The 26120-nt window shown below is 37.5% G+C and overlaps 2 protein-coding genes across 2 annotated transcripts in view; both read right to left on the reverse strand.

Moving 5' to 3' along the window:
* LOC125669048 (uncharacterized) overlaps positions 1-17834 on the reverse strand; it is a 39846-nt gene extending 22012 nt beyond the window's left edge. The window contains exons 1-4 of the mRNA XM_056163034.1: positions 17724-17834; positions 10110-13346; positions 9820-9954; positions 6051-6407 (exon numbers count right to left, since the gene is read on the reverse strand). Coding sequence (XP_056019009.1) covers positions 6051-6407; positions 9820-9954; positions 10110-13335 — 3718 coding nt within the window. The 5' untranslated portion in view covers positions 13336-13346; positions 17724-17834. The remainder of the gene's footprint in view (positions 1-6050; positions 6408-9819; positions 9955-10109; positions 13347-17723) is intronic.
* Positions 17835-19855: 2021 nt separating this feature from the next.
* LOC125670160 (uncharacterized) lies at positions 19856-24682 on the reverse strand. Its single transcript, XM_048905162.2, has 3 exons — positions 24587-24682; positions 23317-23439; positions 19856-20334 (listed from the first exon to the last, which is right to left on the reverse strand). Exons 2-3 carry the CDS (start codon positions 23428-23430, stop codon positions 19978-19980), a joined length of 471 nt encoding a protein of 156 aa, XP_048761119.2. The 5' UTR covers positions 23431-23439; positions 24587-24682; the 3' UTR covers positions 19856-19977.
* Between the last annotated feature and the right edge of the window lie 1438 nt (positions 24683-26120).

Consider the following 26120-nt stretch of genomic DNA (forward strand, 5'->3'; position numbering starts at 1 on the left):
TTGGAGAACTCAAATTTCTGGGTACGAGTTCTCCTGGGTACGAGTTCTCCAAAAGTCGTCCGATCGTTCGAACTTTTCGTGGAAGGAAAAGGGATAGCTCAAAAAAGGGCATTACTATTACACGCAGCTGGCTTAGATGTGCAAGACATTTATTACACCCTAGATATACCACAGCCTGGTGAAAATCAGAACGTATACACGGTTGCATTGGACACTCTTAATGAATATTTTAACCCCCAAGTGAACATTGCTTTTGAAAGGTCTCAGTTCCGGTCTCTCGCACAGCAACCCTCAGAAACTATTGATCAGTATATCACTAGACTTTGACGTAAAGCTGCGTATTGCGATTTTGCAAATATTGATGAAAATATACGAGATCAGGTGATCGAGAAATGTAGCTCTCAAAGACTGAGACGAAAGTTGTTAGAAAGAAACAATGTGACACTGGCTCAACTCCGAGAAATAGCACAATCCTTAGAAGCAGCTGAACAAAGGTAATCTACGATGGAACAAGCGTCTGGGGGGTCAGCAAGTGTAAATCGAGGTCAGAGGAAATTCGAGAGGTACAAAACGAGGGAAAAAAAGAAAGGGGCATGTTACGCATGTGGTAGGGAGGGTCACTATCGGAAAGATCCTAACTGTCCAGCAAAAGGTAAAACATGTAACAAGTGTCATAAAGAAGGACATTTTGCACATTACTGTCAAACTAAGAATGCAAAAGAAAAGACTGCAGACAGAAAATCAGGTAAGAAGAAACTGTACGTCCATTTGGTGGATTCAGATGATGAGAAAATAAATACTACAGAGTCCAAAGCTTATTTGTTTGCTATAGGAGAAAATGTGGTTGATACTCGAGACAATGAGATTATTGTAAACATAGGAGGAATAGACACACATGTACTTGTAGATTCAGAAGCTTCAGTGAATGTCATTGATAGAGAGTTATGGGAAAGTCTAAAAGCTGAAAACATACAATGCGACACGCATTTAACAAAGAAGAAAATTTATGCTTAAGGAAACCAGACTCTGCCAACAGTAGCAGGTTGTTTTGAAACAAAGGTTAAGACTACAAAGACAGATATTGACGCTATATTTTATGTGGTTGAAGAATCTGGTAAAGCGCTTCTAGGTAAAGAAACTGCTACCAAATTGGGTATACTGAATATTTGTATTCCTACGCAATGTGTCAACAGTGTATCCATAGAATTTGATGAAAATACTTTAATTACCAAATACGCTGATGTTTTTCAAGGTATAGGGAAATTGAAGTCCTTTCAGCTACATGTACCGATTGACGAGTCTGTAGAACCAGTCATTCAGCCCGTAAGACGTGTTCCGTATCACTTGCGAGAGAAGTTAGAAAAAAGGTTGTCAGACTTAGTGCGTGATGACATCATAGAGAAGGTTAACGAACCAAGTAAGTGGATTTCACCTGTTGTAATTGTACCGAAGCCCAATGGTGACATAAGACTATGCATTGACATGTGAAGAGCAAACTTAGCTGTTGTCCGTGAGAGGTATCCTATTCCTGTTATAGATGAAATACTTCAGGATCTGAATCAGAGTCAGGTATTCAGCAAACTTGATATTCGATGGGCCTATCACCAGATGGAGCTGGCACCAGAGTCGAGGCAAATTACCACTTTTATGACACACAAAGGCATGTTCCGTTATAAATGTTTAAATTTTGGCATTAGCTGTGCACCGGAGATTTACAATAAAACTATACAACAAGTGTTTGAAGGATGCAAAGGAGTCAAAAGTATATATGATGATGTGGTTGTATATGGGGCCACTGAAAAGGAACATAATGACAACCTAGAACAAGTACTTCAGATTTTACGTGAAAGGGGATTGACTCTGAACCAAGATAAATGCATGTTCAACATGAAGCAGATAGAGTTTATGGGCCACGTATTATCGGCAAAAGGTATTGGACTTAGTCAGTCCAAAGTACAAGTAATATTTGATGCACGTACACCGCAATCAGTTAGTGAAGTGAAAAGTTTCATGGGACTTGTGAACTTCATGGGCCGATTCATCCCAAACTTGGCAACTCTCATGGAGCCTTTGAACCGTTTGACACGCAAAGATACTAAGTTCAAATGGAAAACGGAACAGGAAGAGTCGTTTCAACAATTAAAATGGGAGATGGCTAGAGCAACTAATCTGGCATATTTCAATGCTAAAGCAACAATGCAAGTCATTGCCCTGTAGGACTAGGTGCGGTTCTCGTCCAGGAACAAAATTGAAAACCACATGTCATATGCTTTGCAAGCCGTTCGCTAACTGATATTGAACGACGATATTCCCAAACCGAAAAAGAAGCCTTGGGACTCGTATGGGCAGTAGAGAGATTTCATATGTATTTGTATGGGAAAGAATTTGAATTACTGACCGACCACAAACCCCTGGAGTTCATCTTTTCTCCGAAATCTAAACCATGTGCACGCGTGGAAAGATGGGTATTACGTTTGCCATCGTACGAGTACAAAGTCAGATATATTCCAGGGACAAAGAATATTGCAGATGCATTGTCGCGAATATCTGTATCGGAAACACAACAGAAATGTAGAGATCAAACCGAACAGTATGTACAAATGATAGTCGAGGAGGCCATTCCATTCGCAATGAGCTTAGCGGATATAGAACAGGCATCTAAAAATGACCTCGAATTTGAAGACATTCGAAAATGTTTAGCAACCAGGAGATGGTATGAGCTTCAGAATAAACAGTACTTACCTATGCGTATGGAATTAAGCTCACTCGGACATATTATTTTACATGGAACTCGCATTGTTGTACCTACAGAACTAAGGACACGTGTACTAGAATTGGGACATGAAGGTCACCCAGGAATAGTGATAATGAAGCAGAGAATGCGTAGTAAGGTTTGGTGGCCAAATATTGCCAAGGAAATAGAATCTATTCCATCTACAATAAGGAAATGGAATGCACTTCCTTGAAATGTCCAATTAAATCCCTCTCTATCTAGCTTTAAGAAATATCTTAATATAAGTGTCATTAATATTCCAAATTATTTTTATTTAGGAACAAGAATCGGACAAACTCTTCATGCAAAATTGAGATTAGAATGCAGTGCTCTTAATCTTCATATGTTTCAAAGAAAATTATGCTATTCACCCCTTTGCATTTGTGGAGAAGTAGAAAGTATTGATCATTTTCTTTAACGCTGTAATATGTACTCAAGAGTTAGGACCAATACAATTCTGACACTGCCATGTAGAATTATTGTTATACGGTAATGAAAATTTATCTGAAAGTGAGAACAACAGCATTTTTTAGTTAGCCCAGAAATTTCTTGTTGAAAGTAAAAGGTTCTGAGCCTACCTCTGAAAGCTGTTCTACTATATCTACATGTAATACTGTCATATTGTATATAAAATATACTCATGTGCACCAAGGTTGTAATAAGTGGAAAACCTGTGTTTATTACTTATTGTTTATATGGCACAACTTTACAATTTATTATTTCAACTTTGTCTATAGTTTATATGCATTTGATCTGTATCAACACTTATCATACATATAAAACGTGTGTTATTTTTTCTCCTAATACTCAATTCCAGCTTTTCTCTCTTACTCCTATTTCTTTTTGCATGTATTGTAATAATTAGTATACGACTTATTTTACTTAGAAATTTCATTCACCTCTTACTTGTAAGATATTTAGAGCGAGATTAATACAAGAGGTACTGTGAGCAATGCTCACTAAGAATACCCCCCGCTTACCCCAATCTCCCAAAGGGTGTTGGTAATAGGTATAAACTACCTCTTTTCTGAGTGTAAAAAACAAATGGCATGACAAACCGAACCATATTGCTACTTCGATGTCCAGTGCGCGTGACCTTTGACCCCAAAATCGATAGGGAACATCTTCATCCCATGGGTAGTCCATATGTATGATATGGTGACTGTAGGTGGAAAGGATAACGCTTTAGAGGCCGGAAACCATATTGCTACTTCGATGTCCAGTGCGCTTGACCTTTGACCTTTTGACCCCAAAATCGATAGGGAACATTTTCATTCCATGGGTAGTCCATAAGTATGATATGGTGACTGTAGGTGGAAAGGATAACGCTTTAGAGCCCGGAAACCATATTGCTACTTCGATGTCCAGTGCGCTTGACCTTTGGACCCCAAAATCGATAGGGAACATCTTCATCCCATGGGTAGTCCATATATATGATATGGTGATGGTAGGTGGAAAGGATAATGTTTTAGAGCCCGGAAACCATTGCGTCTACAGACGGACGGACGGACAGACAGACAGACAACCTAATTCCAGTATACCCCCCCCCCCCCCCCCCACAACTTGTTGCGGGGGGGTATAATAAGCCTTTTGGCTTGTTTCTCAATCTATTTCATGTATAAGACATTGTTTGTAAATATTATCGAATTATTTACGAATAAATATTGTTTAAGCTAAGGAAATAGAAAAGTTTTGTAAATCTTGTTATGGCTGTCAGTTAGTATCATCAGCTGAAAGACCCGAACCGGTAGCTAGGACCGCTTTTCCGACACGTGCATGGGAACATTTAGCAGCAGATTTTCTTGGACCGCTTCCATCAGGAGATTTTGTTTTCACACTCGTAGATTACTACTCACGTTGGGTGGAAATTGCCATCATGAGAAAGACTACAGCAGAAGTTTTGACACCAATACTTACCAAATTTTCAGCACTCATGGATTGCCGCTCACCATAACAATTGACAACGGTCCACAATTCAAAAGTCAGCATTTTCATAACTATTGTTTAGAACATGGAATCGGACACAGAAAAATAACTCGGATCTGGCCGCAAGCTAATGGGGAAATAGAAAGGCAAAATCGATCACTGCTTAAAAGAATCCGAATTGCACAAGCTGAAAAAAAGAATTGGAAGGAAGAAATTCATAAGTATCTATTCATGTATAGGTTATCGCCTCATTCAACTACAGGAATAAGTCCTGCGGAATTATTGTTTGGAAGAAAGATCCGTAACAAACTGCCAGAACTTCAGGAATATTCGGAAAGCGATATTGGAACACGTGATCGAGATCAGGAAAACAAAGAAAAGGGAAGAATATACATAGATGAGAGAAGAAAGGCAAAACTGTGTGAAATCGCAGAAGGCGACAAAGTGCTAATGAAGCAAAAGCAAGAAAATAAGTTGTCCACCAATTTTCATCCAAAACCGTTCCATGTAATAGAGAAAAAAGGAAATAGTGTGTTGATTCAGTCAGATGATGGTACCCAATACAAAAGAAATGTCACAGAGGTGAAGAAATTCCAGGAAAGGAAGGAAATGAGTAAAAACCGTGTGTTTGAAAATCAAAATGTGTTGAAATCAAGTGAAAATCAAAATGTGTTGAAATCAAGTCAAATTGCAACAAGAAATTCAAATGTCAATGAAAATGGAAATGTTGATATGTCATATGAGAATGTAAGTTATGATGCATATATGTCGAACGAATCTGATATTGAATGTAATATTGAGGTTGAATCTGATAGATCAGGAAGTGATGCAAGAGTAAAGTTAGGTAGGCCTGGAAGAGAAAAGAGACTACCTGTACGAATGAAAGATTATGTTCTTAAGTACTGAACTCTGCATACAAGTTCATTATTTTGTTTTAGGATAAATGATATCTCATAGGAATGAGGAAGTTAATTCATTTTCCTGACATCTATTTTGTTTATTTTTCTTTCAGCAGAACATTAAACTAGTCTTTATATATTCTAGTCACAAGACAATTGACAATCAATACAATGTATTTTTAAAATTTATTGAATTTTCATTTAAAAATATGAAGGAAGGGAATGTAGTGTATTGAGTAAATACGAAATGTTATAGTACGAATGGTTTTGTGAGCGATATGTCTCGTGTAACCGGATGTGAGTTTTGTAAATAAAATGTGTGAATTAACCTTCAATGGCGGCTTTCTTAAATGAGCTCTGATGGTTAAATCCAGTAATTCATGAGGCAAATACAGTACACCCCCCATATTTTTTTTTGCTGGAATAGCCCTTATACTATTGGCTAGACTTACCCTGATCTTCTCTGACATCTGATTCTGACAAGTCATCTACATCTTCACTGATTGGCCTGTCCACCTTCTCCACTACATATTCATCACCCGAGTCTCCATCAGCCATCACCAACACCTCACTACCAACATCATTACTGCTGTCATCCTGCACAATGTCTGTAGAAGCTTCTAATTTTCTGTCTGACATTGCTACAGAACTGGCTGTCCCTAACTGTCTTGCTCTACTGTACTGAGTGCATTTCTTATTTCCTATATTGGGAGTTTTTTGCCGATCTGTAACTTTTCTACTGCTATGTTTTCCACCCTCCTGCTTTCTGGACTCAGCTGCAGTAGATCTGGGTCTTTTTCCTTTCTCATCTGAAAAACAAATCATGCAATATAGATGGAATTGCATTTCTTGGTCCTAATATTCTGATTGTCACCTTATTCTTAAACTCCTTCTGTTCAAAAAGCTAAGAGGATGTAGAAACCCTTATCTAATATTCAGACATACATATAAACTGCATACCAACATGCCAATTATCAAAGGCCTAGCCCAAAACGTCTATTATTTGACCTTTACATAAAAGGTCAAGGTCATCACAAATGCCACATGACACACTGTCTTATCATGGTATACCCACATACCAAATATCAAAGGCCTATGTCAAAAGACAAACAAGAGGCCCATGGGCCACATCGCTCACCTGAGTCACCAAGGCCCATATCTGAAGACTTCCCATATATATTTGCATGTAAAACCTTAGTCCCTATTGTGGCCCCAACCTACCCCTTGAGGCCATGATTTTTACAAACTTAAATTAGCACTGCATCAGAAAGCTTTCATGTAAATCTCAGCTCTTCTGGTTCATTGGTTTTTAAGAAGATTTTTAAAGATTTTCCCTACATTTGTATGTAAAACTTTGATCCCCCCCCCCCCTCTTGCGGCCCTATCCTACCTCCTGGGGCCATGATTTGAACAAACTTAAATCTGCACTATGTCAGAAAGCTTTCATGTAAATATCAGCTTTTCTGGCTCAGTGGTTCTTGAGAAGAAGATTTTTAAAGATTTTCCCTATATATTTGTATGTAAAACTTTGACCCCCTACCCCTATGGTGGCCCCATCACACCCCTGGGGCCATGATTTGAACAAACTTAAATCTGCACTATGTTAGGAAGCTTTCAGGTAAATATCAGCTTTTCTGGCTCAGTGGTTCTTGAGAAGATTTTCCCTACATATTTGTATGCAAAACTTTGATCCCCCCTTTATCCTACCCCCGGGGGCCATGATTTGAACAAACTTGAATCTGCACTATGTCAGAAAGCTTTCATGTAAATCTCAGCTTTTCTGGCTCAGTGGTTCTTGAGAAGAAGATTTTTCCTATATATTTGTATGTAAAACTTTGATCCCCTATTGTGGCCCCATCCAACCCCTGGGAGCCATGATTTGAACAAACTTGAATCAGCACTATGTCAGGAAGCTTTAATGTAAATATCAGCTTTTCTGGCCAGGTGGTTCTTGAGAAGAAGATTTTTAAATGACCCCACCCTATTTTTGCATTTTTGTGATTATCTCCCTTTGAAAGGGACATGGCCATTCATTTGAAGAAACTTAAAATCCCTTCACCCAAGGATGGTTTTGGCCAAGTTTGGTTGAAACTGGCCCTGTGGTTCTGAAGAAGAAGTCGAAAATATAACAAGAGGCCCATGGGCCACATCGCTCACCTGAGTCACCTTGGCCCATATCTGAAGACTTTCCATATATATTTGCATGTAAAACCTTAGTCCCTATTATGGCCCAAACTACCCTTTGCAAACTTGAATCTACACTATGTCAAAAAGCTTTCATGTAAATGTCAACTTCTTTGGCCCAATGGTTCTTGAGAAGAAGATTTTTAAAGCTTTTTCCTATATTTGCATGTAAAACTTTGACCCCCCCCCCTCCCCCCACTTGTGGCCCCATCCTACCCCCCGGGGGCCATGATTTGAACAAAATGGAATCTGAACTATGTCAGAAAGTTTTCTTGTAAATATCAGCTTTTCTGACTCAGTGGTTATTGAGAAAAAGATTTTAACTATATATTTGTATGTAAAACTTTGATCCCCCTTGCGACCCCATCCTACCCCCGGGGGCCATGATTTAAACAAACTTGAATCTGCACTATGTCAGAAAGTTTTCATGTAAAAATCTGCTTTTCTGGCTCAGTGGTTCTTGAGAAGAACATTTTTGCTATATATTTGTATGTAAAACTTTGATCCCCTATTGTGGCCCCATCCTACCCCCGGAGCCCATGATTTGAACAAACTTGAATCTGCATTATGTCAGGAAGCTTTCATGTAAATCTCAGCTTTTCTGGCTTAGTGGTTCTTGAGAAGAAGATTTTTAAAGTTTCCCCCTATATATTTGTATGTAAAACTTTGATCCCCCCTTGTGGCCCCATCCTACCCCCGGGGGCCATGATTTGAACAAACTTGAACCTGCACTATGTCAGAAAGTTTTCATGTAAAAATCAGCTTTTCTGGCTTAGTGGTTCTTGATAAGAAGATTTTTAAAGATTTTCCCTATATATTTGTATGTAAAACTTTGATCTCCTATTGTGGCCCCATCCAACCCCAGGGGCCCATGATTTGAACAAACTTGAATCTGCATTATGTCAGGAAGCTTTCATGTAAATCTCAGCTTTTCTGGCTTAGTGGTTCTTGAGAAGAAGATTTTAAAGTTTTCCCCTATATATATTTGTATGTAAAACTTTGATCCCCCCTTGTGGCCCCATCCTACCACCGGGGGCCATGATTTGAACAAACTTGAATCTGCAATTTGTGAGGAAGCTTTCAGGTAAATTTCAGCTCTTCTGGCCCAGTGGTTCTTGAGAAGAAGATTTTTAAATGACCCCACCCTAGTTTTGCATTTTGTAATTATCTCCCCTTTGAAAGGGACATGGCCCTTCATTTGAACAAACTTGAAAGCCCTTCACCCAAGGATGCTTTTGGCCATGTTTGGTTGAAATTGGCCCAGTGGTTCATGAGAAGAAGATGAAAATGTGAAAAGTTTACGGACAGACAGACAGACGGACGCCGGACAAAATGTGATCAGAAAAGCTCACTTGAACCTTCGGTTCAGGTGAGCTAAAAAGTTTACAGACAGACTACGAACAACAGGCGATCAGAAAAGCTCACTTGAGCTCAGGTGAGATAAAAAGTTATAATCTGGACCAAAAAAAAAAAATGCCCAAAAAATTCTATTAATTGACCTTTACATAAAAGGTCAAGGCCATCAAAATGTTACTCGACACACTGTCTTATCATGGTATACCCAACATACCAAATATCAAAGGCCTATGTCAAAAGACAAAAAAGTTATGACCTGGACAAACTTTGTATGAGAAGAGCAAGAAGAAGCGGAAGAAGAAGAGGAATAAGAATTCACACTAAAACAATATGTCCCCCTTCTGGGAAGGAGATACATAATAAGGTATGTTTGTGAAACACTGATGACCCTGGATTACAACAAAGTGGAACCGGGTTAAAGGTCAAAGAATTTGGTGTTAATGGAAAGGTCTTGCCACAAGAAATACACATTCCAAAGCTCTGCCTCTTATAGTGTAAAAGATATGACCAATGTTAATGTTTTTTGCCACAGACAGGCAAAATAAATATATGCCCCCAAATTTTTTATTCCAAGGGCATAAAAATTCATTTTCTAAAACAGAGTACAGGTGTATATTACATTTCAATACAAAACTCTGCTGCAGGACCCAGTCCTATTAACTCGACACACAAAAATCAAACCTGCAGAATGATGTACAGGGGCATCTGACCAAAAGCCAGCCAGTCTCCATTTCTTCAAGACAGATTCATCAATATTCACTTTTAAATTTCCAACAGAAGCTGGTGGATTGTTGTTCTGGTCAACTGGGTAAACATCTGAAATGACCATGCATTTAAATAGTGTTAAAATACCATACCTGCATGCAGTCATCTCTTTTACATTAATTCATATACAAGTTTGACAGAAATGTTGTAATCAATTAAATAGTGAGAATTATCTTTTCATTTTTCAGAGTGGAACTGAAACCTACATGCTCTGTTTAATTCACAGTTTCTTGATGGATGTTCATTTGTTTCAGTCTCTATGCTGCACAAGTATGGAGCCTGACACAAACAGTTTCTCCACATCCAGAACTGAACACATTCTGCAGGGCATTCACAATTCAATCCATTTCTATAATTCGCTACACCCTTGTGAACAGTCTTCCTATTCCTTGGCGACAGATCTTTGCTTCCTTCCATTTTGACATCAGTGTTTTGCAAACTTTCCTCCAAATTCTGTTTGGTGCTTCTGTTGTACATTGATAAACTATCATCACTTTCACTCTGTGCAGTAACACCCTGGGAGGAATTTTTATGAAATCCATCTTCTATGGAATCCTCATACTGAGAGTCTAAATCCCCATCCTTCACACTGGTTTCATACTCTGATATTGTTGGTATTCCACTCAGCGTATTCTGAGAATTACACAGACTATTAGAAGGATGCTGAATACCCAGACTTTCTGTGCCAGAAGTAAAGGCTTCTTGGTCTTCTGGAACCCATTGTTCAGGACCTGATTCTTCAGGAAATTTGCTTACAATAACTGTGTCATTTGGAACCATGGCTTCAGTAGCAAGTTGATTCTTTAAACTGAGGGACTCCATATTCTCTGCATCCAATGTACTGTCCTCCCAGTTTTCACCTCCACTGACAAGATCATCAATTTCACTTACATCTTTCTTAACATCAGCTGAAGTGGCATGCACTTCATCTCCATAGAAAGAAGCTGACAAACCAGATATTTTCATTTTCTCTTCGGATTCCTGGTCTCTAACCGACATACTAGCATATTCATTTAGTTTTTCACACAGTTCTAATGTTTTTCTACTGTCTACCATCTTTCCATCAAATGAAGCAACTGATGATGAAACCGGTCCAGACTCCATCATGGGTAGGGAAGGAGTCCTGGTTAGGAATCCTGGGGGTTGCCTGGCAGTGGGCCACTTACATTTAGACTTTAGATCTCTTTTGGTGCATACTGAGGAAGAATAGCTTTCCTCAGTCTTTTGTTCAATGAAATCTTTTCTACTTAAATCAACCTGCTTTTTGTCAATCACTCCTGTACAACTGTCTTTGAGGTCTTCCTCTTTAAATTTGACACTATTTTCTTGCTCAATACATGTACTTGTTTCATCCCCTGGGAGAATGGTCTTCAGATATGTTTGGAAGGGACTTGGACTTTGTCTGTGTTTACCTCTACATCTAAATCCCCCTACTTGTCGTCTGTGAAGTGATTGTGAACTCGTAGGAATTCTGTTTTTTAAAGCAGCGATTTTATCATGTAATAAAATATGGTATGTGTTGGAGAAATCTTCTTGATCCTGAATGTCCCTACTCCATTCTTCTACAGAAGATACATTTGATTCAGAGAACAATGATGAAGAGTTTCCTGTTGCTGGGCTATCATCTGGGTCCTTGTGATCCTGTGCACAGGAATTATCTTCACCTTCAAAGGATAGGGTTTCTTCAGAGTTACCTAAAATGTCAGCTGCCTCCACGTTATCAACATCCTCCAAACATTTCTTTGTATGAGGATCACCCTCTGTAGCCATCCAATCCTCATTACAATCTTGTGAAGAGACTTTCTCCTGATCTTCCTTCCTGATCACCACTATATCATCACTATTCCTCTGTTTATCATCCTTTACTGCTTCATTCTCAGAAACTGACTTCTCTGTGTCTTGAACATTAAATCTTTTATCCATTATATGTTTAATGCCTGTCTCTTTGTATGAAGATTCATTCTCTTCCTTAATAGTTTCCAACATACTTTCTGTCTTTCTCAAATCATCATCACAAAACTTATCTTCTTTCAAAATATTTTCTGTTGCACTTGGTACCTCTTGACATTCCCAGAGTTCTTCCTCGTGAATATCAGTAGTTTTTGATGGCATAATTACACTTTTATCCATATCATCATTTTTTCTAATATTTGCATTTGTTTGAGATTTTGAATCAGAAATGGTTTTCTCATATCTGTCACAGATGTTGTCATAAGTATCATTCATTGATACAGACATACATTTAGTGTGATCGTGTTCATCACCACTGTGATGTATTTGTCTTGTCGCTGGAGAGCATTCCTCATCCTTTGAACATTGATGTATTAGTCCTAGTGTTGGGGAGCATTCTTTAAGCTTTGTATTTTCTTTTACAACTTCAGTATTGGGGATGATAATTTTTGTTGGTTGTACATTAGGAACATCAATGAGCTCAGACATCCAATCTTCTCCGCATATTCTTGGAGTACCAAACCCCTTCCTTTCACTACGTTGATTTTTATTCCACTCAGCATTCAATGATCTAGGGGTTTCTTTTTTCTCCACTGACTTGCATGCAGATTCTTTTTCTTTTCCCTTAGACCTTCCAAGAAATTTATCTTCAACCCTATGCCTTCTTCTCTCTGCATGCTTACTAGTTGGACCTTTATTTTCGCTTTCCCTGGCTTTATAAAATGGGTAAATTTCTCTCCTGTCACTCTTGGTCTCCTTCCTTCTGGGGCTATGTCTTAGTTTCATCCCTCTTTGTATTTCACTTTCTTGATTATCTTTGTTCTTTGACCTCCTTTGTATTTCACTTTCTTGATTATCTTTGTTCTTGGACCCCCTATGTATTTCACTTTCTTGATTATCTTTGTTCTTGGATCCCCTATGTATTTCACTTTCTTGATTATCTTTGTTCTTGGACCCCCTATGTATTTCACTTTCTTGTTTATCTTTGTTCCTGGATAATGCTTTAACACTCTGATAGTCAATTTTATTTTTCTCATCCTCCATCACTTGAGAGTTAAAATCTCCTTTCTTCTTGCAATAAGTTAAAATATGTTCACCTACTTTCAAATTACTGTTACAATTATTCAAGTTATAAGAAACTGCTGAATCTCCTTGAATCTCCTCAGACTTCTTCAAATTTTCATTTATTTTCTGTTCATTGTTTGCAGCTGAATATGCCTCCTTCTGTTTTAGCATTACTGGGGCATTTTCCTGTCCTTCTCTTTGTTTTGCAGCATTTGTATCTTCCTCTTTTTTACCACTGCTCTTCTGCAATGTGTTAGGGATCGATTCCATTTGGAGAGTGTTGTCTGAATGTACAGAGGAAGTCGGTTGTTCCTCTTCATCCACGTGTACTTTTGTCTTCAGCTCTTTCAATGAACGCTCAAATATCCTTCTCAATCCACTTTCCTTTCTTCTCTTCCTTTCCCTGTTGACCGACATTTTTCATAAAACTGAAAAACAAAAAACCCCACACTTTACCCATCAATTTACTAGTGTGGCTGTTCCAATTGATAATCTTATCAACATGACTTATCCTAGAAATTCAACTACATGTAGTTGCATCTAGTATGAAGTTCATCTGTTTACATCAATGAAGAATATGATAAACAAGAAGCCCATGGGCCACAATGCTCACCTGAATCACCTTGGCCATGCCATTGTTCAGCTGTTGTGATTTTTAAAAGATTTTTTTATGAATCTTTATTCCCTGGAAAAAATTTGACCCCATACTTTGGCCCCAACCTAGCCCCAAAGGAACACAACATAACTGAAAAGGAATTCAAATTACAGAGATGCCTCAAAACCAATATGACTAACTTGACCTTGCAGTTCTGGATAAGACCAAGGTCACAAGTTCATAGATCATGGTATGAAATGAAGACCTCACCATAAGAAATCTACATACAGTATATGGAAACTATCTCAAATACTTCAAGAGATACTAAATAGGTAAGATTTTTAATCATAAGTAGGTCAAACTTCCAAGCTCAAACGATCAAACACCATTGTGTACAAGGTCTTGCCATAAAGAATCTATATTCAAAATACAAGAGGCCCATGGGCCACATCGCTCACCTGAGTCACCTTGGCCCATATCTGAAGACTTTCCATATATATTTGCATGTAAAACCTTAGTCCCTATTATGGCCCAAACTACCCTTTGCAAACTTGAATCTACACTATGTCAGAAAGCTTTCATATTAATGTCAACTTCTTTGGCCCAATGGTTCTTGAGAAGAAGATTTTTAAAGCTTTTTCCTATATTTGTATGCAAAACTTTGACCCCCCCCCCCCCACTTGTGGCCCCATCCTACCCCTCCCCCCCGGGGGGCCATGATTTGAACAAACTTGAATCTGAACTATGTCAGAAAGCTTTCTTGTAAATATCAGCTTTTCTGACTCAGTGGTTATTGAGAAAAAGATTTTTCCTATATATTTGTATGTAAAACTTTGATCCCCCTTGTGGCCCCATCCTACCCCCGGGGGCCATGATTTGAACAAACTTGAATCTGCACTATGTCAGAAAGTTTTCATGTAAAAATCTGCTTTTCTGGCTCAGTGGTTCTTGAGAAGAACATTTTTCCTATATATTTGTATGTAAAACTTTGATCCCCTATTGTGGCCCCATCCAACCCCCGGGGCCCATGATTTGAACAAATTTGAATCTGCATTGTGTCAGGAAGCTTTCATGTAAATCTCAGCTTTTCTGGCTTAGTGGTTCTTGAGAAGAAGATTTTTAAAGTTTTTCCCTATATATTTGTGTGTAAAACTTTGATCCCCCCTTGGGGCCCCATCTTATCCCCGGGGGCCATGATTTGAAGAAACTTGAATCTGCAATATGTCAGGAAGCTTTCAGGTAAATTTCAGCTCTTCTGGCCCAGTGGTTCTTGAGAAGAAGATTTTTAAATGACCCCACCCTATTTTTGCATTTTTGTGATTATCTCCCCTTTGAAAGGGACATGGCCCTTCATTTGAACAAACTTGAAAGCCCTTCACCCAAGGATGCTTTTGGCCATGTTTGGTTGAAATTGGCCCAGTGGTTCTGGAGAAGAAGTCGAAAATGTGAAAAGTTTAACAGACGGACAAAAAGCGATCAGAAAAGCTCACTTGAGCTTTCAGCTCAGGTGAGCTAAAAAGTCTGGAAAACTGATTATTCATGCTATTTTTCAAAGTCCAAGGGCCATAACAAAGTGAACAAGAGGCCCATGGGCCACATCGCTCACCTGAGTCACCTTGGCCCATATCTGAAGACTTTCCATATATATTTGCATGTAAAACCTAATAGTCCCTATTATGGCCCAAACTACCCTTTGCAAACTTGAATCTACACTATGTCAGAAAGCTTTCATGTAAATGCCAACTTCTTTGGCCCAATGGTTCTTGAGAAGATTTTTAAAGCTTTTTCCTATATTTGTATGTAAAACTTTGAACCCCCCCCCACTTGTGGCCCCATCCTACCCCCCTCCCACTTGTGGCCCCATCCTACCCCCCCCCACTTGTGGCCCCATCCTACCCCCCCCACTTGTGGCCCCATCCTACCCCCCCCTGGGGGGGGGGGGGGGCATGATTTGAACAAACTTGAATCTACACTATGTCAGAAAGTTTTCATGTAAAAATCAGCTTTTCTGGCTCAGTGGTTCTTAAGAAGATTTTTAAAGAGTTTTCCTATATATTTGTATGTAAAACTTTGATCCCCTATTGTGGCCCCATCCAACCCCAGGGGGCCATGATTTGAACAAACTTGAATCTGCATTATGTCAGGAAGCTTTCATGTAAATCTCAGCTTTTCTGGCTTAGTGGTTCTTGAGAAGAAGATTTTTAAAGTTTTTCCCTATATATTTGTATGTAAAACTTTGATCCCCCCTTGTGGCCCCATCCTACCACAGGGGGCCATGATTTGAACAAACTTGAATCTGCAATATGTCAGGAAGCTTTCAGGTAAATTTCAGCTCTTCTGGCCCAGTGGTTCTTGAGAAGAAGATTTTTAAATGACCCCACCCTAGTTTTGCATTTTTGTGATTATCTTCCCTTTGAAAGGGACATGGCCCTTCATTTGAACAAACTTGAAAGCCCTTCACCCAAGGATGCTTTTGGCCATGTTTGGTTGAAATTGGCCCAGTGGTTCATGAGAAGAAGATGAAAATGTGAAAACTTTACAGACAGACGGACGCCAGACAACATGTGATTAGAAAAGCTCACTTGAGCCTTTGGCTCAGGTGAGCTAAAAATCAACGGATCGAGACGAAGTTCCAACTTGATCTGTAACTTGTTATGGCAAAGCCACATACCAAATATAAAATAAATATCTGCAAGAACAGAGAAAAAAGTGCAGACAGACGGAGCGCAAACCTACAGTCCCCTAGACTTCGTCGGTAGGGGAAGAAAAAATTGTCTTTCTGTAAATATAATATGTATTCACAAGGTATATCATACTGCCATCTTGGTTTTCTGTTTTTCCAGCTGCATTGCTTGAAAATTTCGGCGAAAAGTTTGATATAATATGATAATTAGACCCCTACCGATTAGAAGCAACTCTGTCAAGGTCTTACCTCTCGCATCGTCATGGTGAACTGGAAATAAAGTCCATTTATCGGCTATAATCAACCGTCAAATATCGTCTACTGCTTCTCAAATGCGAAAAATCGCTGAATAGTGGATGGAAGTTGACATAATTTCGGGATAGCCCTTTTTTCATGGGTCGATAAAATTAAAAATAGTAAATTTTATAATTAGCAGTAAATTAAATATGTTATAGAGAGCGAGATAATGGATCTTGAACACTATTCTATTAGTATATACTTTATTCATTTTTTTTTCAACGTTAAACATGATAACTTCACTTATTTATGCATTCGTTGTATTGAAAGTTGAAAGTAAATGTCATACGCAAGAAAAGTTCACATATTGAATCAACACACACATGCGCGCGCAAGTGGGTATACTCTAAAACGTTCACAGTGACATTTATACATCCAAATGTCCTTTACTGCCTATATCTGTAAAACAGAAAACCAAGATGGCGGTGTGATAAACCTTGTGAATATTATGTTTACAGAAAGACAATTTTTTTATTATAGATATTTAAAACGTCGAGTGCCTGTGCTCAGAGATGGTTTATTTAATTTTAATAGAGCATATCACGAAAAAGTTGATCATAAAATGCATAATTTTTATACTGTGTTTAGTTTAGAAAAAATTCATCTAAATCAACAAGTAATGTTTATGAATATACTTTATGTAGAATTTTATTGAAGGCATATTTCAACAATAATTTCGATCTGTCGATTTTATTCATTGGCTCAGCAACGGTAGAGGGCGCTTGATTCGATACTGAAAAATGAATTCGAAACTAGGAAAATAGGGAGGTGTTGTAATTGACATTTCTGTGCCTGTACCATTCATATTTTGGGAATTTTTGTACCACTTATTTGAAAAGCATAGAAATACAAATTAAACAACAACCAAGAACATTTGGAACTTCGACCATGTAGGTTGAGCGCACGACATGACAACAAACCGATTCGCCACTGGTAAAACGACTGTACAAACGAGTAGACCTTTGAAGTTAGACGGGAGTATAAAAATGAACACGGTTTTGAACTCAAATAAATTGTAAAAGTCGATTGAAAGGCAAACAAAACATATGTAGAACCAAACTGTAAACTTTTTAATTTATGGGGAGGGGGCTTCACAGTTCTTACTCTAGTACGACTGACTCGGTACAGATCGAAGTAGAACGGATGGGAACTGCATACTTCTCAATAAACAATTTCATGCATGCAACATTTACCGTTGGTGTAATTAAAAATTCGAATGAATAATAATACCTTGTTAGAATATGATCTGTATAATAAAACTACGTCATAAAATCATTAGGCCTGCTTCCGAACTAATGCATTGTCACGGTTGTAACACCATTTTCCCGCGCACATGTTATGACTATTTTACTTTCCAATCCAAAAGAGTTCCAATCAATCCTAAAACGGTTTAGGATACTACAGAAGCTGATATAGGTGCCAGGGCACTGGGTTTTGATAAAATCTAAGCAAACTGGTATATATAGTGTATACTATATATAGCAATTTGCTTAGATTGTGTCAAAACCCTGTGTGCAAGGGTATAGAATTAATATTCATTTAAAACTGTTAATTTATATACGAGGTGGCTGCCAATTTCAAAAACAATTTAATTCACACTTTTTGAAAGATTTAGAATAGTACGCATACACTTAGCATCGTTTTTCAAAGTGTATGGACAGTCGGAGGAAAATTGTCTTCTAGTTGACAAGCAGAAAAGGAACCTAGCTAATAATTTTCCTTTGCCCAAACTTCATACTCCTAAATAGGAGGGAGGGGGGGGGGGGGTCCGTTTGTCCTTCAATTCATTATTACATTTTACCATTCGTTACTACCACCAAACGAGTGGATTGCCATCATTGGGGACAATCAATCTTATTTTACATGTGAAAATAACCTTAGTTTGCATGTGAAAATAACGGAAAATTAACAAAAAGTGAAACTTACTTTGTTAAGCACCACTCTGATTCCATGCACAAGTACTTTGAATTTCAACTTTAAAAAATATGATGGAGTTCCTCATTGACAATATCTTCGTAGTCTTTGGTGATCAGGTCTTCCAACACAGTGTTGGAATTCCCATGGGCGCGAATTGTATTCCTTTCTTATCTGACCTGTTTATATATTCTTATGAAGCAGAGTTTATTCAAAAGCTTCTACATGACAAGAAAAAATATATTGCTGTAGCCTTACTCGAAGTTTAAATATATCGACGACGTTTCATATATTTTAAAACAATCATCATTTTCATCCATATGTCGATTCGATATTTCCCTGTGAACTCGAGATAAAGACACCATAGAGTCCTCCACATCTGCTTCGTACTTAGATATTTTATTGAAAATTAATATTAACGGCAAATTAACTAACAACAAACGGGATGATTTCAGCTTCTCCGTCGTCAACCTCCATATTCATGTAGCAATATTCCATTATCCGCAAGAACTTGTTCTGCGTATAATCAGTTTTTAAATCGAGGCAGGCTACTGACAAACAAGATGATGTTACAGGGGTTTCAATAGTCTCGTTTAGAGTCAGCATTTCGCAAATTGTCGTTATGATGACCTAGTGTGCCATTACAATCTATCATTGGGTCAAATGCTTTCAATCGTGTTTCATGCTGCATGTTGTTAGGTCGTTCTTGGCACATTGATTTTGACTACGAATTACTCCGTTTACCTGATCAAGACAGGGTTCACGGCAGGTGTGACCGGTCATCACGAGATCCTTAGTCCCCCTAGACACCTGATCCCACCTCTGGTATGTCCAGGGGTCCGTGTTTGCCCAACTCTTTATTCTGTATTCCTTATAGGAGTTATGAAATTGATCATTGTTCGTTATCTTTGCTTTTCATCAATACCCACGCCCCTGTATTAGGATCTTTGTTTGTGCAGATGTATATTCATACATTTTTTCAAGGAAAACAGATTAATGAAAAACAGAAGCGAAAGCTTATAATCTGAACGGTTACATTTCTCGCGTTTTACTGAGATCGTGGACTGGTTCTGGTCAGGGGGGGGGGTCATGGTGTGAAACTCGAATATCTGTTATGTAAGGAAGCTTTAGTGTCAGCACTCGACTCAATTTCCACCCCCATTGGAAGATATAATCCTCCCAATAATAATAATAAAAACAACGAACTACAACTTGAATTCATATGGAAGTGTTAGATATATGTCCTTCCTACTACCCCTGGATAGCCACAGAGTCTGGGGTAGCTCCCACCTTCAGTACAAACTGTGATGCTGAAGTAACTGGACTCGACAATCATGCTATGGAACACCACATCAGTTGTAATTTTCAAATATTCCACTAGATTATGATGAGTTTAAGATCGACCCGAAACATATATATTTTTAATATTAAAGATGTTCATTACCTACTTTAAAAATCATGAAAAAACACTTTATTTATAAAACAATATTACAAAGTAACAGTAACTTATTTTAACAAAGAAAAATTTATATGCGTAGACTTTGTAATAGTTTGACAACTATTCTTCACTTTAAAAAATCTCAGCGATACGCGCTAAAATATTTAGAACCTGTTCATCAATTTTCACTCCTGGAGCCGAATAACGGGTATCAGCACTATTCATCAAAATTCTTCGAGTCTCCCGTTCGAGTTTGATGGCAGCCTCAACAATAACCACGACATTGTTGTGGTCAACACCGTCCACAGCAAAGGCCAGGAAAATCTGTTCCGCCAATTTCCGCCGATAAAGATCACCACGATCGCCGGAAAGACCGATATCGTCGTGATTTCCGATCAAGTACGTAACTACCTGGTCCATGCTGGAGAGGCGTCGCTCTTTCACGAGACCTGTGTTATTCATCATGAGTATTATTCTCTCACATGCAACCTTTAAATAGAAAAAAAGACATTAGATAAATTAATTTATTTCAATAACAATTCTTGGATGAAAACTAAGAATTAGGTTCCTGATGGCGTGTATTTTTTTTTTCTCCGTCTGTAGTAAATTTACAAATGATTAGCTACACAGGTCATACATGGATCCAGATATTTTTTTTTCAGGATGGAGGTCCAACATATATTAGAGCACTGATACTTATCACTTTAGAACTGAAACTGTATAAATAGGGAAACATATACATGTATATACATTTAACCAGTCTCAGGGTTTCGGACTCTCGACCCCCACCGGGTCCGCGCGCTCTTGTAGGTGTTTCAGAATAGAAACCCCTTCCACCATTAAGTTTTCAACGTATTCCATGCAAAAATTCTTAAAAGTAAACCCAAGCTAACAAAAAATTAACAATTGAATAAATAAATAATTCATTCTACAGTCACACGTGAGCTTTAACTTTAATCACCCCCCCCCCCTCCCAAAGTTTTTAAACATCGTATACATAGTAACTTTAAGATATGTAATAAACGTAACAAAATCAGCCTAAACCCACCCACCCACCCTCCATACTGTACGTAATCTACACCGTTTTCAGTACCACTTCAAATACGCATTTCTCGTCACGTTCCTCTAAAACTAACAAATTCACAAAATGTTTAAAAGTATTTGAGTCTTTTTTAAACAAATTCTTTTTCAGATTGTGAAAGGGTTTTTTAAAGCTATATTTTTCTTATACACATGTACACGTATTAGTTGATAGGGTCAGTTTTAATGCCAAGAATAGTCCATAAACATGTAAACACAAACAAAGCATTAGCAAATGATTGATTCGTACTAGGGAAATTGAATTACAACATTTGTGAAAGCGTTGATATGCATCTCGAGTGCAAACACGAACACTACAAGGAATTTCTAATTCTAACAAGTATTCAAACAAGCGTAAGATCTGAGACACAGCGGAGTGTCCCCTATCCTCGCTGTCGTTTGATGGGACTTCCTCGTTTTTCCTGATTTTGACACAACATTTAACAATTGTTCTGTAATCAGAATGAAATATTTTGGAACTAGAAAAAAGACAATACAATTTTCAAATAGAATAACAATTTTCTTTATGAATTACTTCAATGTTTTGATGTTACTGGATTAGTATAAAGGTAAGATTGTATACATTGTTCTAATATATTAGGAAATTATAAGCTTTGGTCGTGTTTCACTCGTACTGTGGCGTAATTATTGCACGACCAATCACATAGAATGAAAAAAATAAATAAATATAAAAATATTTATATCGTAGCAAATCTGTCACGTTTGCAAAGTTCTTTCATGGACAACTTGACACAGTAGTTAGAATAGAGTTTTAAAGGCCATACTCCTCACCTGAATGATTTTAGCAATATATAATCGCCATATAAAAACTTTACGCAGTTTTTGAAAATGTTGTTGTAGTCTCATAACATATATATATATATATATATATATATATATATATATATATATAAACAAAACACTTTTAAATGTAAATCGTCTGAAGATCAAAATGAAAAATGAAAGTGCTTACGTTTTACTAGTGCTGTCATTTTTATTTTTTTTAAACTTTTTCTATTTATTGCCGGACACTGTGGTATACAATTGAATTTGGACACGAAGACGTTTAGTAAAGCTTTACTATATATGTGTATCTTTTTTTTTTTTTTTTTTTATCTTTTTGCCTTTACCCCTACCGATCATTGCGAAAAGTAATTATCTATCTATCTATTTATCCACCTATCTCTCTATCTATTCTATCTATCTATCTATCTATCTATCTATCTATCTATTATTATTAATGTTTTGAATTGCGCACCAAAAGTAAAGTGCTATAATTACATTTAATTAATGTAATATACAATACTAAATTACATACATACATATAGTTTGATATCACAGGTACATGTCAAATATATATACTTGTGTTTACATATATGTATATGAACTGTTAGTATTTAGTTTATTGTCATTATATATATCATATTGTGTAACGTGATTGTATGTCAACATGCTTGGTGAATCAATAAATAAATTGAAAATACATAGGAGTATATGGTGTCCGGATAGGGCCATTTGCAAAAGCGTGACTGCGCGTTAGTCACAACGCGCCGTAACGCCAACAAGCAACGCGCCTTCGCGCTCTCACGCCAACAAGCAACGCGCCTTCGCGCTCTCACGCCAACAAGCAACACACCTTCGCGCCGTCACGCCAACAAGCAATACGCCTTCGCGCCGTGTTGCGTGATGGCGTGTTGCCAAACTTCCACCAGAGTTCGTGACGTAATGAGGCCTCGACGGGGAGTTTGGGCGTGTTGCTTGTCTGCGCGTTGCTTGTTGGCGTGAGAGCGCGAAGGCGCGTTGTTTGTCTGCGCGAAGGTGCGTTGCTTGTTGGCGTGACGGTGTATTGTGACTAACGTGTAGTCACGCTTTTGCAAATGGCCCTATCCGGACACCATAGGAGTGCAGCAACGCTTCACGCCAGCATACTTTTCATGAAGAGCTAGCGCGCTTTATGAAGTATAGACACAAAGCATCGCAATTCATGTCCTCATGTAATTTCAGAAATGAAATTTATTTGTCTTTTGAAAGTGACTAGTCTTACACTGTATGCTAGTAGGAAGTACAGATGATGGACAAACGTTGTCTACATATCAAATTTTGTTTAGAGTGAAGGAGGTGATCTAGGTAGAACAACATCTTTTACAAAATATCTAAACAAAAAGTAACACTCTGATCCATTATATGATATAACAACGGAATATTTTTATATGACAAACGTCATATCACAGGAGCTAGCCGTATTTTGTCGCCACAAAATTACTTTGATCCGCTCACGTAGATCGCTAGTAGCGATCTACGATAGCGGATCAAAGGATCTGATTTTAATCAGATTGAGTTTTAATTCATATATATAGCCATTTGAAACAATGGTGTGAATTTTCGTGGAACCTGAGCTATCCTGTTCATGGCCGTTACTGCAGCCATCATGTCGATTTTAGGGTCTGTCTCTCGATACAGTGTCACAGCAGGGCGGATTAAGTCATGTGCCATGGCGTAGGACATCAAAGGGTTCTGCAAATATAAATATGACCAACATTGTATGTTGCTGAAAATCTTCAAATGTTTTATTGAAAACAGATAGTCTCTTTTTGAAAACGTCGCCGCGACTTTTAAAATTACCATATTAAGCTTAATAAGATTTTGTACTTTTGAGAGCTATATATACATGTATAATGTTTATCAATTCTTCACTGGAAAATTAAATATAAATTGACAAAATAGATAAAATGATTTAAGAATTCAAGGACATATAAGTTAAGCAGTCAGATAAATAATAATAAAAAGGAAAAAAAAAAACCACACAATACAAACAGGAAGCTAGGAGGAGCAGTGACGGATCCAGAAAAATTTGAAAGGGAAAAGTACAACCTAATTTTATACTTTTTGCTAGAATAAAAGGAGGGGGATTGAAAACCGCTAGAGGTTCCATCATGCGGAAAAATCAACTATGACAGCTAGGGAAGGGCAAAGAAAGATATTTTAGAAGGGGGAGGGGTGGGGTGGGTCCTCATAATATATATGTATAACAAGAGGCGAAGTAGTTCCTGCCTCTATTACGTGTTACATTTATTAGTTCTACACTTTAAGTAATGGATTTGCTCATCACCAGTCCTTGATTGGAAATAAACCACAATTAAAGACCTAACGCATTTAATTTCCAATTCATTGAATTTGTTTTAAAATCATTATTCCATGCTCTACTTCATTCAATTGAATTAAACATATTTTATTGACAAAACGTCAAAAAGGAATTGGCAAGCAGGGCATCCTACTATATCAGTATATGGATATAAGGTAAACCCCCCCCCCCCCCCCCCCCCATGCACACACACACACACACACGCACACACATGCAAACTCTTGCAGAAAAGATTCCATACTGTGCAGAATTAATCAATTCTTTGACTAATATCGCACACTTGCTTCCTTGAAGAAAGAATTAATGCAGATTATGGCTTATTAATCACTGCTAATCTAGACTACCCTCGCGCACCTGCACGGTATATCTAAACAGCTTTATTCTATATGTCAAGAACGCATGTACGAGTTAAATCAGTTGATCACATTTAAACCTGTAACGTAAGTCAATTGAAAGTTGGCAACAAATTAAGAAAGGTAACACAACACCTATTGTTTACGATAACATATTTGTTCCTACCTGTAATTCGTGGGGTATAGTATTTCAACTCGTCGAGTGATCTATTTAGCAACAATCGGCCATTTGTAAACAATATCACTGGGCGAGGGAGATAACTCCTCGGATACTGAGAGAGAGAGAGAGAGAGAGAGAGAGAGAGAGAGAGAGAGAATTATTTAAACGATAAATTATGTATGCATGTATTCTTAAATGAGTATAAACTTGACTGGTTAATGTATGTGTAGCAATGTGGGTGTTGTAATGAGCAGGTTTTAATTTTAATATTTGATGACCTGTTTTTGAATTTCTCATCCCCTTTCATGGAAGGAACTGTACTCAGCTGAACAATGCAACTGTATATGTCCATAGTTTACAGAAAAATACTGATATATATGCAAAAACAAATATAGTGTGTTAGACATTGTTTACAAACTCATATTTAGATAAAGCTTGAACATATAATTGAATATTGTTCAATTTATATTCTGCACTGATTGAGAGCTTCACAGACTGCAATTTAAAATGTACAATTTCAGTCTGATAGAAAACAATCAAGATAAGTCTGACAGAAACAGGACAACTTTAAATTCATATTCTTAATATAACCAAGATGGACACAAAATTTGCTTTTAAAAACAAAATAATACCCCCACCCCCACCCCGAATTGGAATTTGGGCAGTATTTTTTGTAATGCATGCATCTTATAAGTCATTCGTCTACATGTATGACACATAAAATTTTGATACAAAACCAAAACCTGTTTTTAACAACAGCAATCGCCCACCCCTGTAAATTGTGTTGTTATAAACAATGGATGTTTTGGGAATATTAATGGGCATTGATTTTGCATTGCAAATCTTTTTTAATGCCATCATCACAGAATCTAGTATTCATGGAAATGAGTGAAATTATTTGCAACAAAGTAATAGAAAAGTGCACTAATGTACTTATGGAGAAAGTACTGACACAAACCAAAATGCCATCCATATTCAGTTGTTTTCCCCCCTACTAAAGTTGGATTAATCGAGAAATAAAGAAATGAAATGAAAGGGTGGTGTACTGGTGTAAGTAAATTATGACCTAAGTAACACCATCTTTCTGGTACCTTGCAGCTTTAGTTGACACACAAAACAATTTAGAAATCCTTAGTACATATGTATGTGGGTAGCTTATAAAAATCAGTGTCAAGAAAATGTTGGGAAAATAATGCATACCCAATCATTAATATACTACAGTTACATGTAGCTGTTACAGTTCCTATTTAATGTTTCCATGGAGACAAAACAGTCAGATTACCAACATTTTCATAACAGGACTTTTGGACTAGCTATCTCTGGTCAAAACTGACTCAACTGAGTATAAGTAGGAAAATACTTGTAGTTTAAAATGAAAAGAAATCTAAATCGCCAACATAATGTTTCCATGGAAGTATGTTTCCATAGCAACTAAACTACAAATTGAATTCCTTCTTAATTAGTATATTTTAACCAGCCTATGAAAACAAAGATAAAGTTATGATATTATAGAATAAATCTACTGAAGTACACGTACATT

The sequence above is a fragment of the Ostrea edulis genome, chromosome 4 (assembly GCF_947568905.1).
Source record: "Ostrea edulis chromosome 4, xbOstEdul1.1, whole genome shotgun sequence".
NCBI lineage: Eukaryota > Metazoa > Mollusca > Bivalvia > Ostreida > Ostreidae > Ostrea > Ostrea edulis.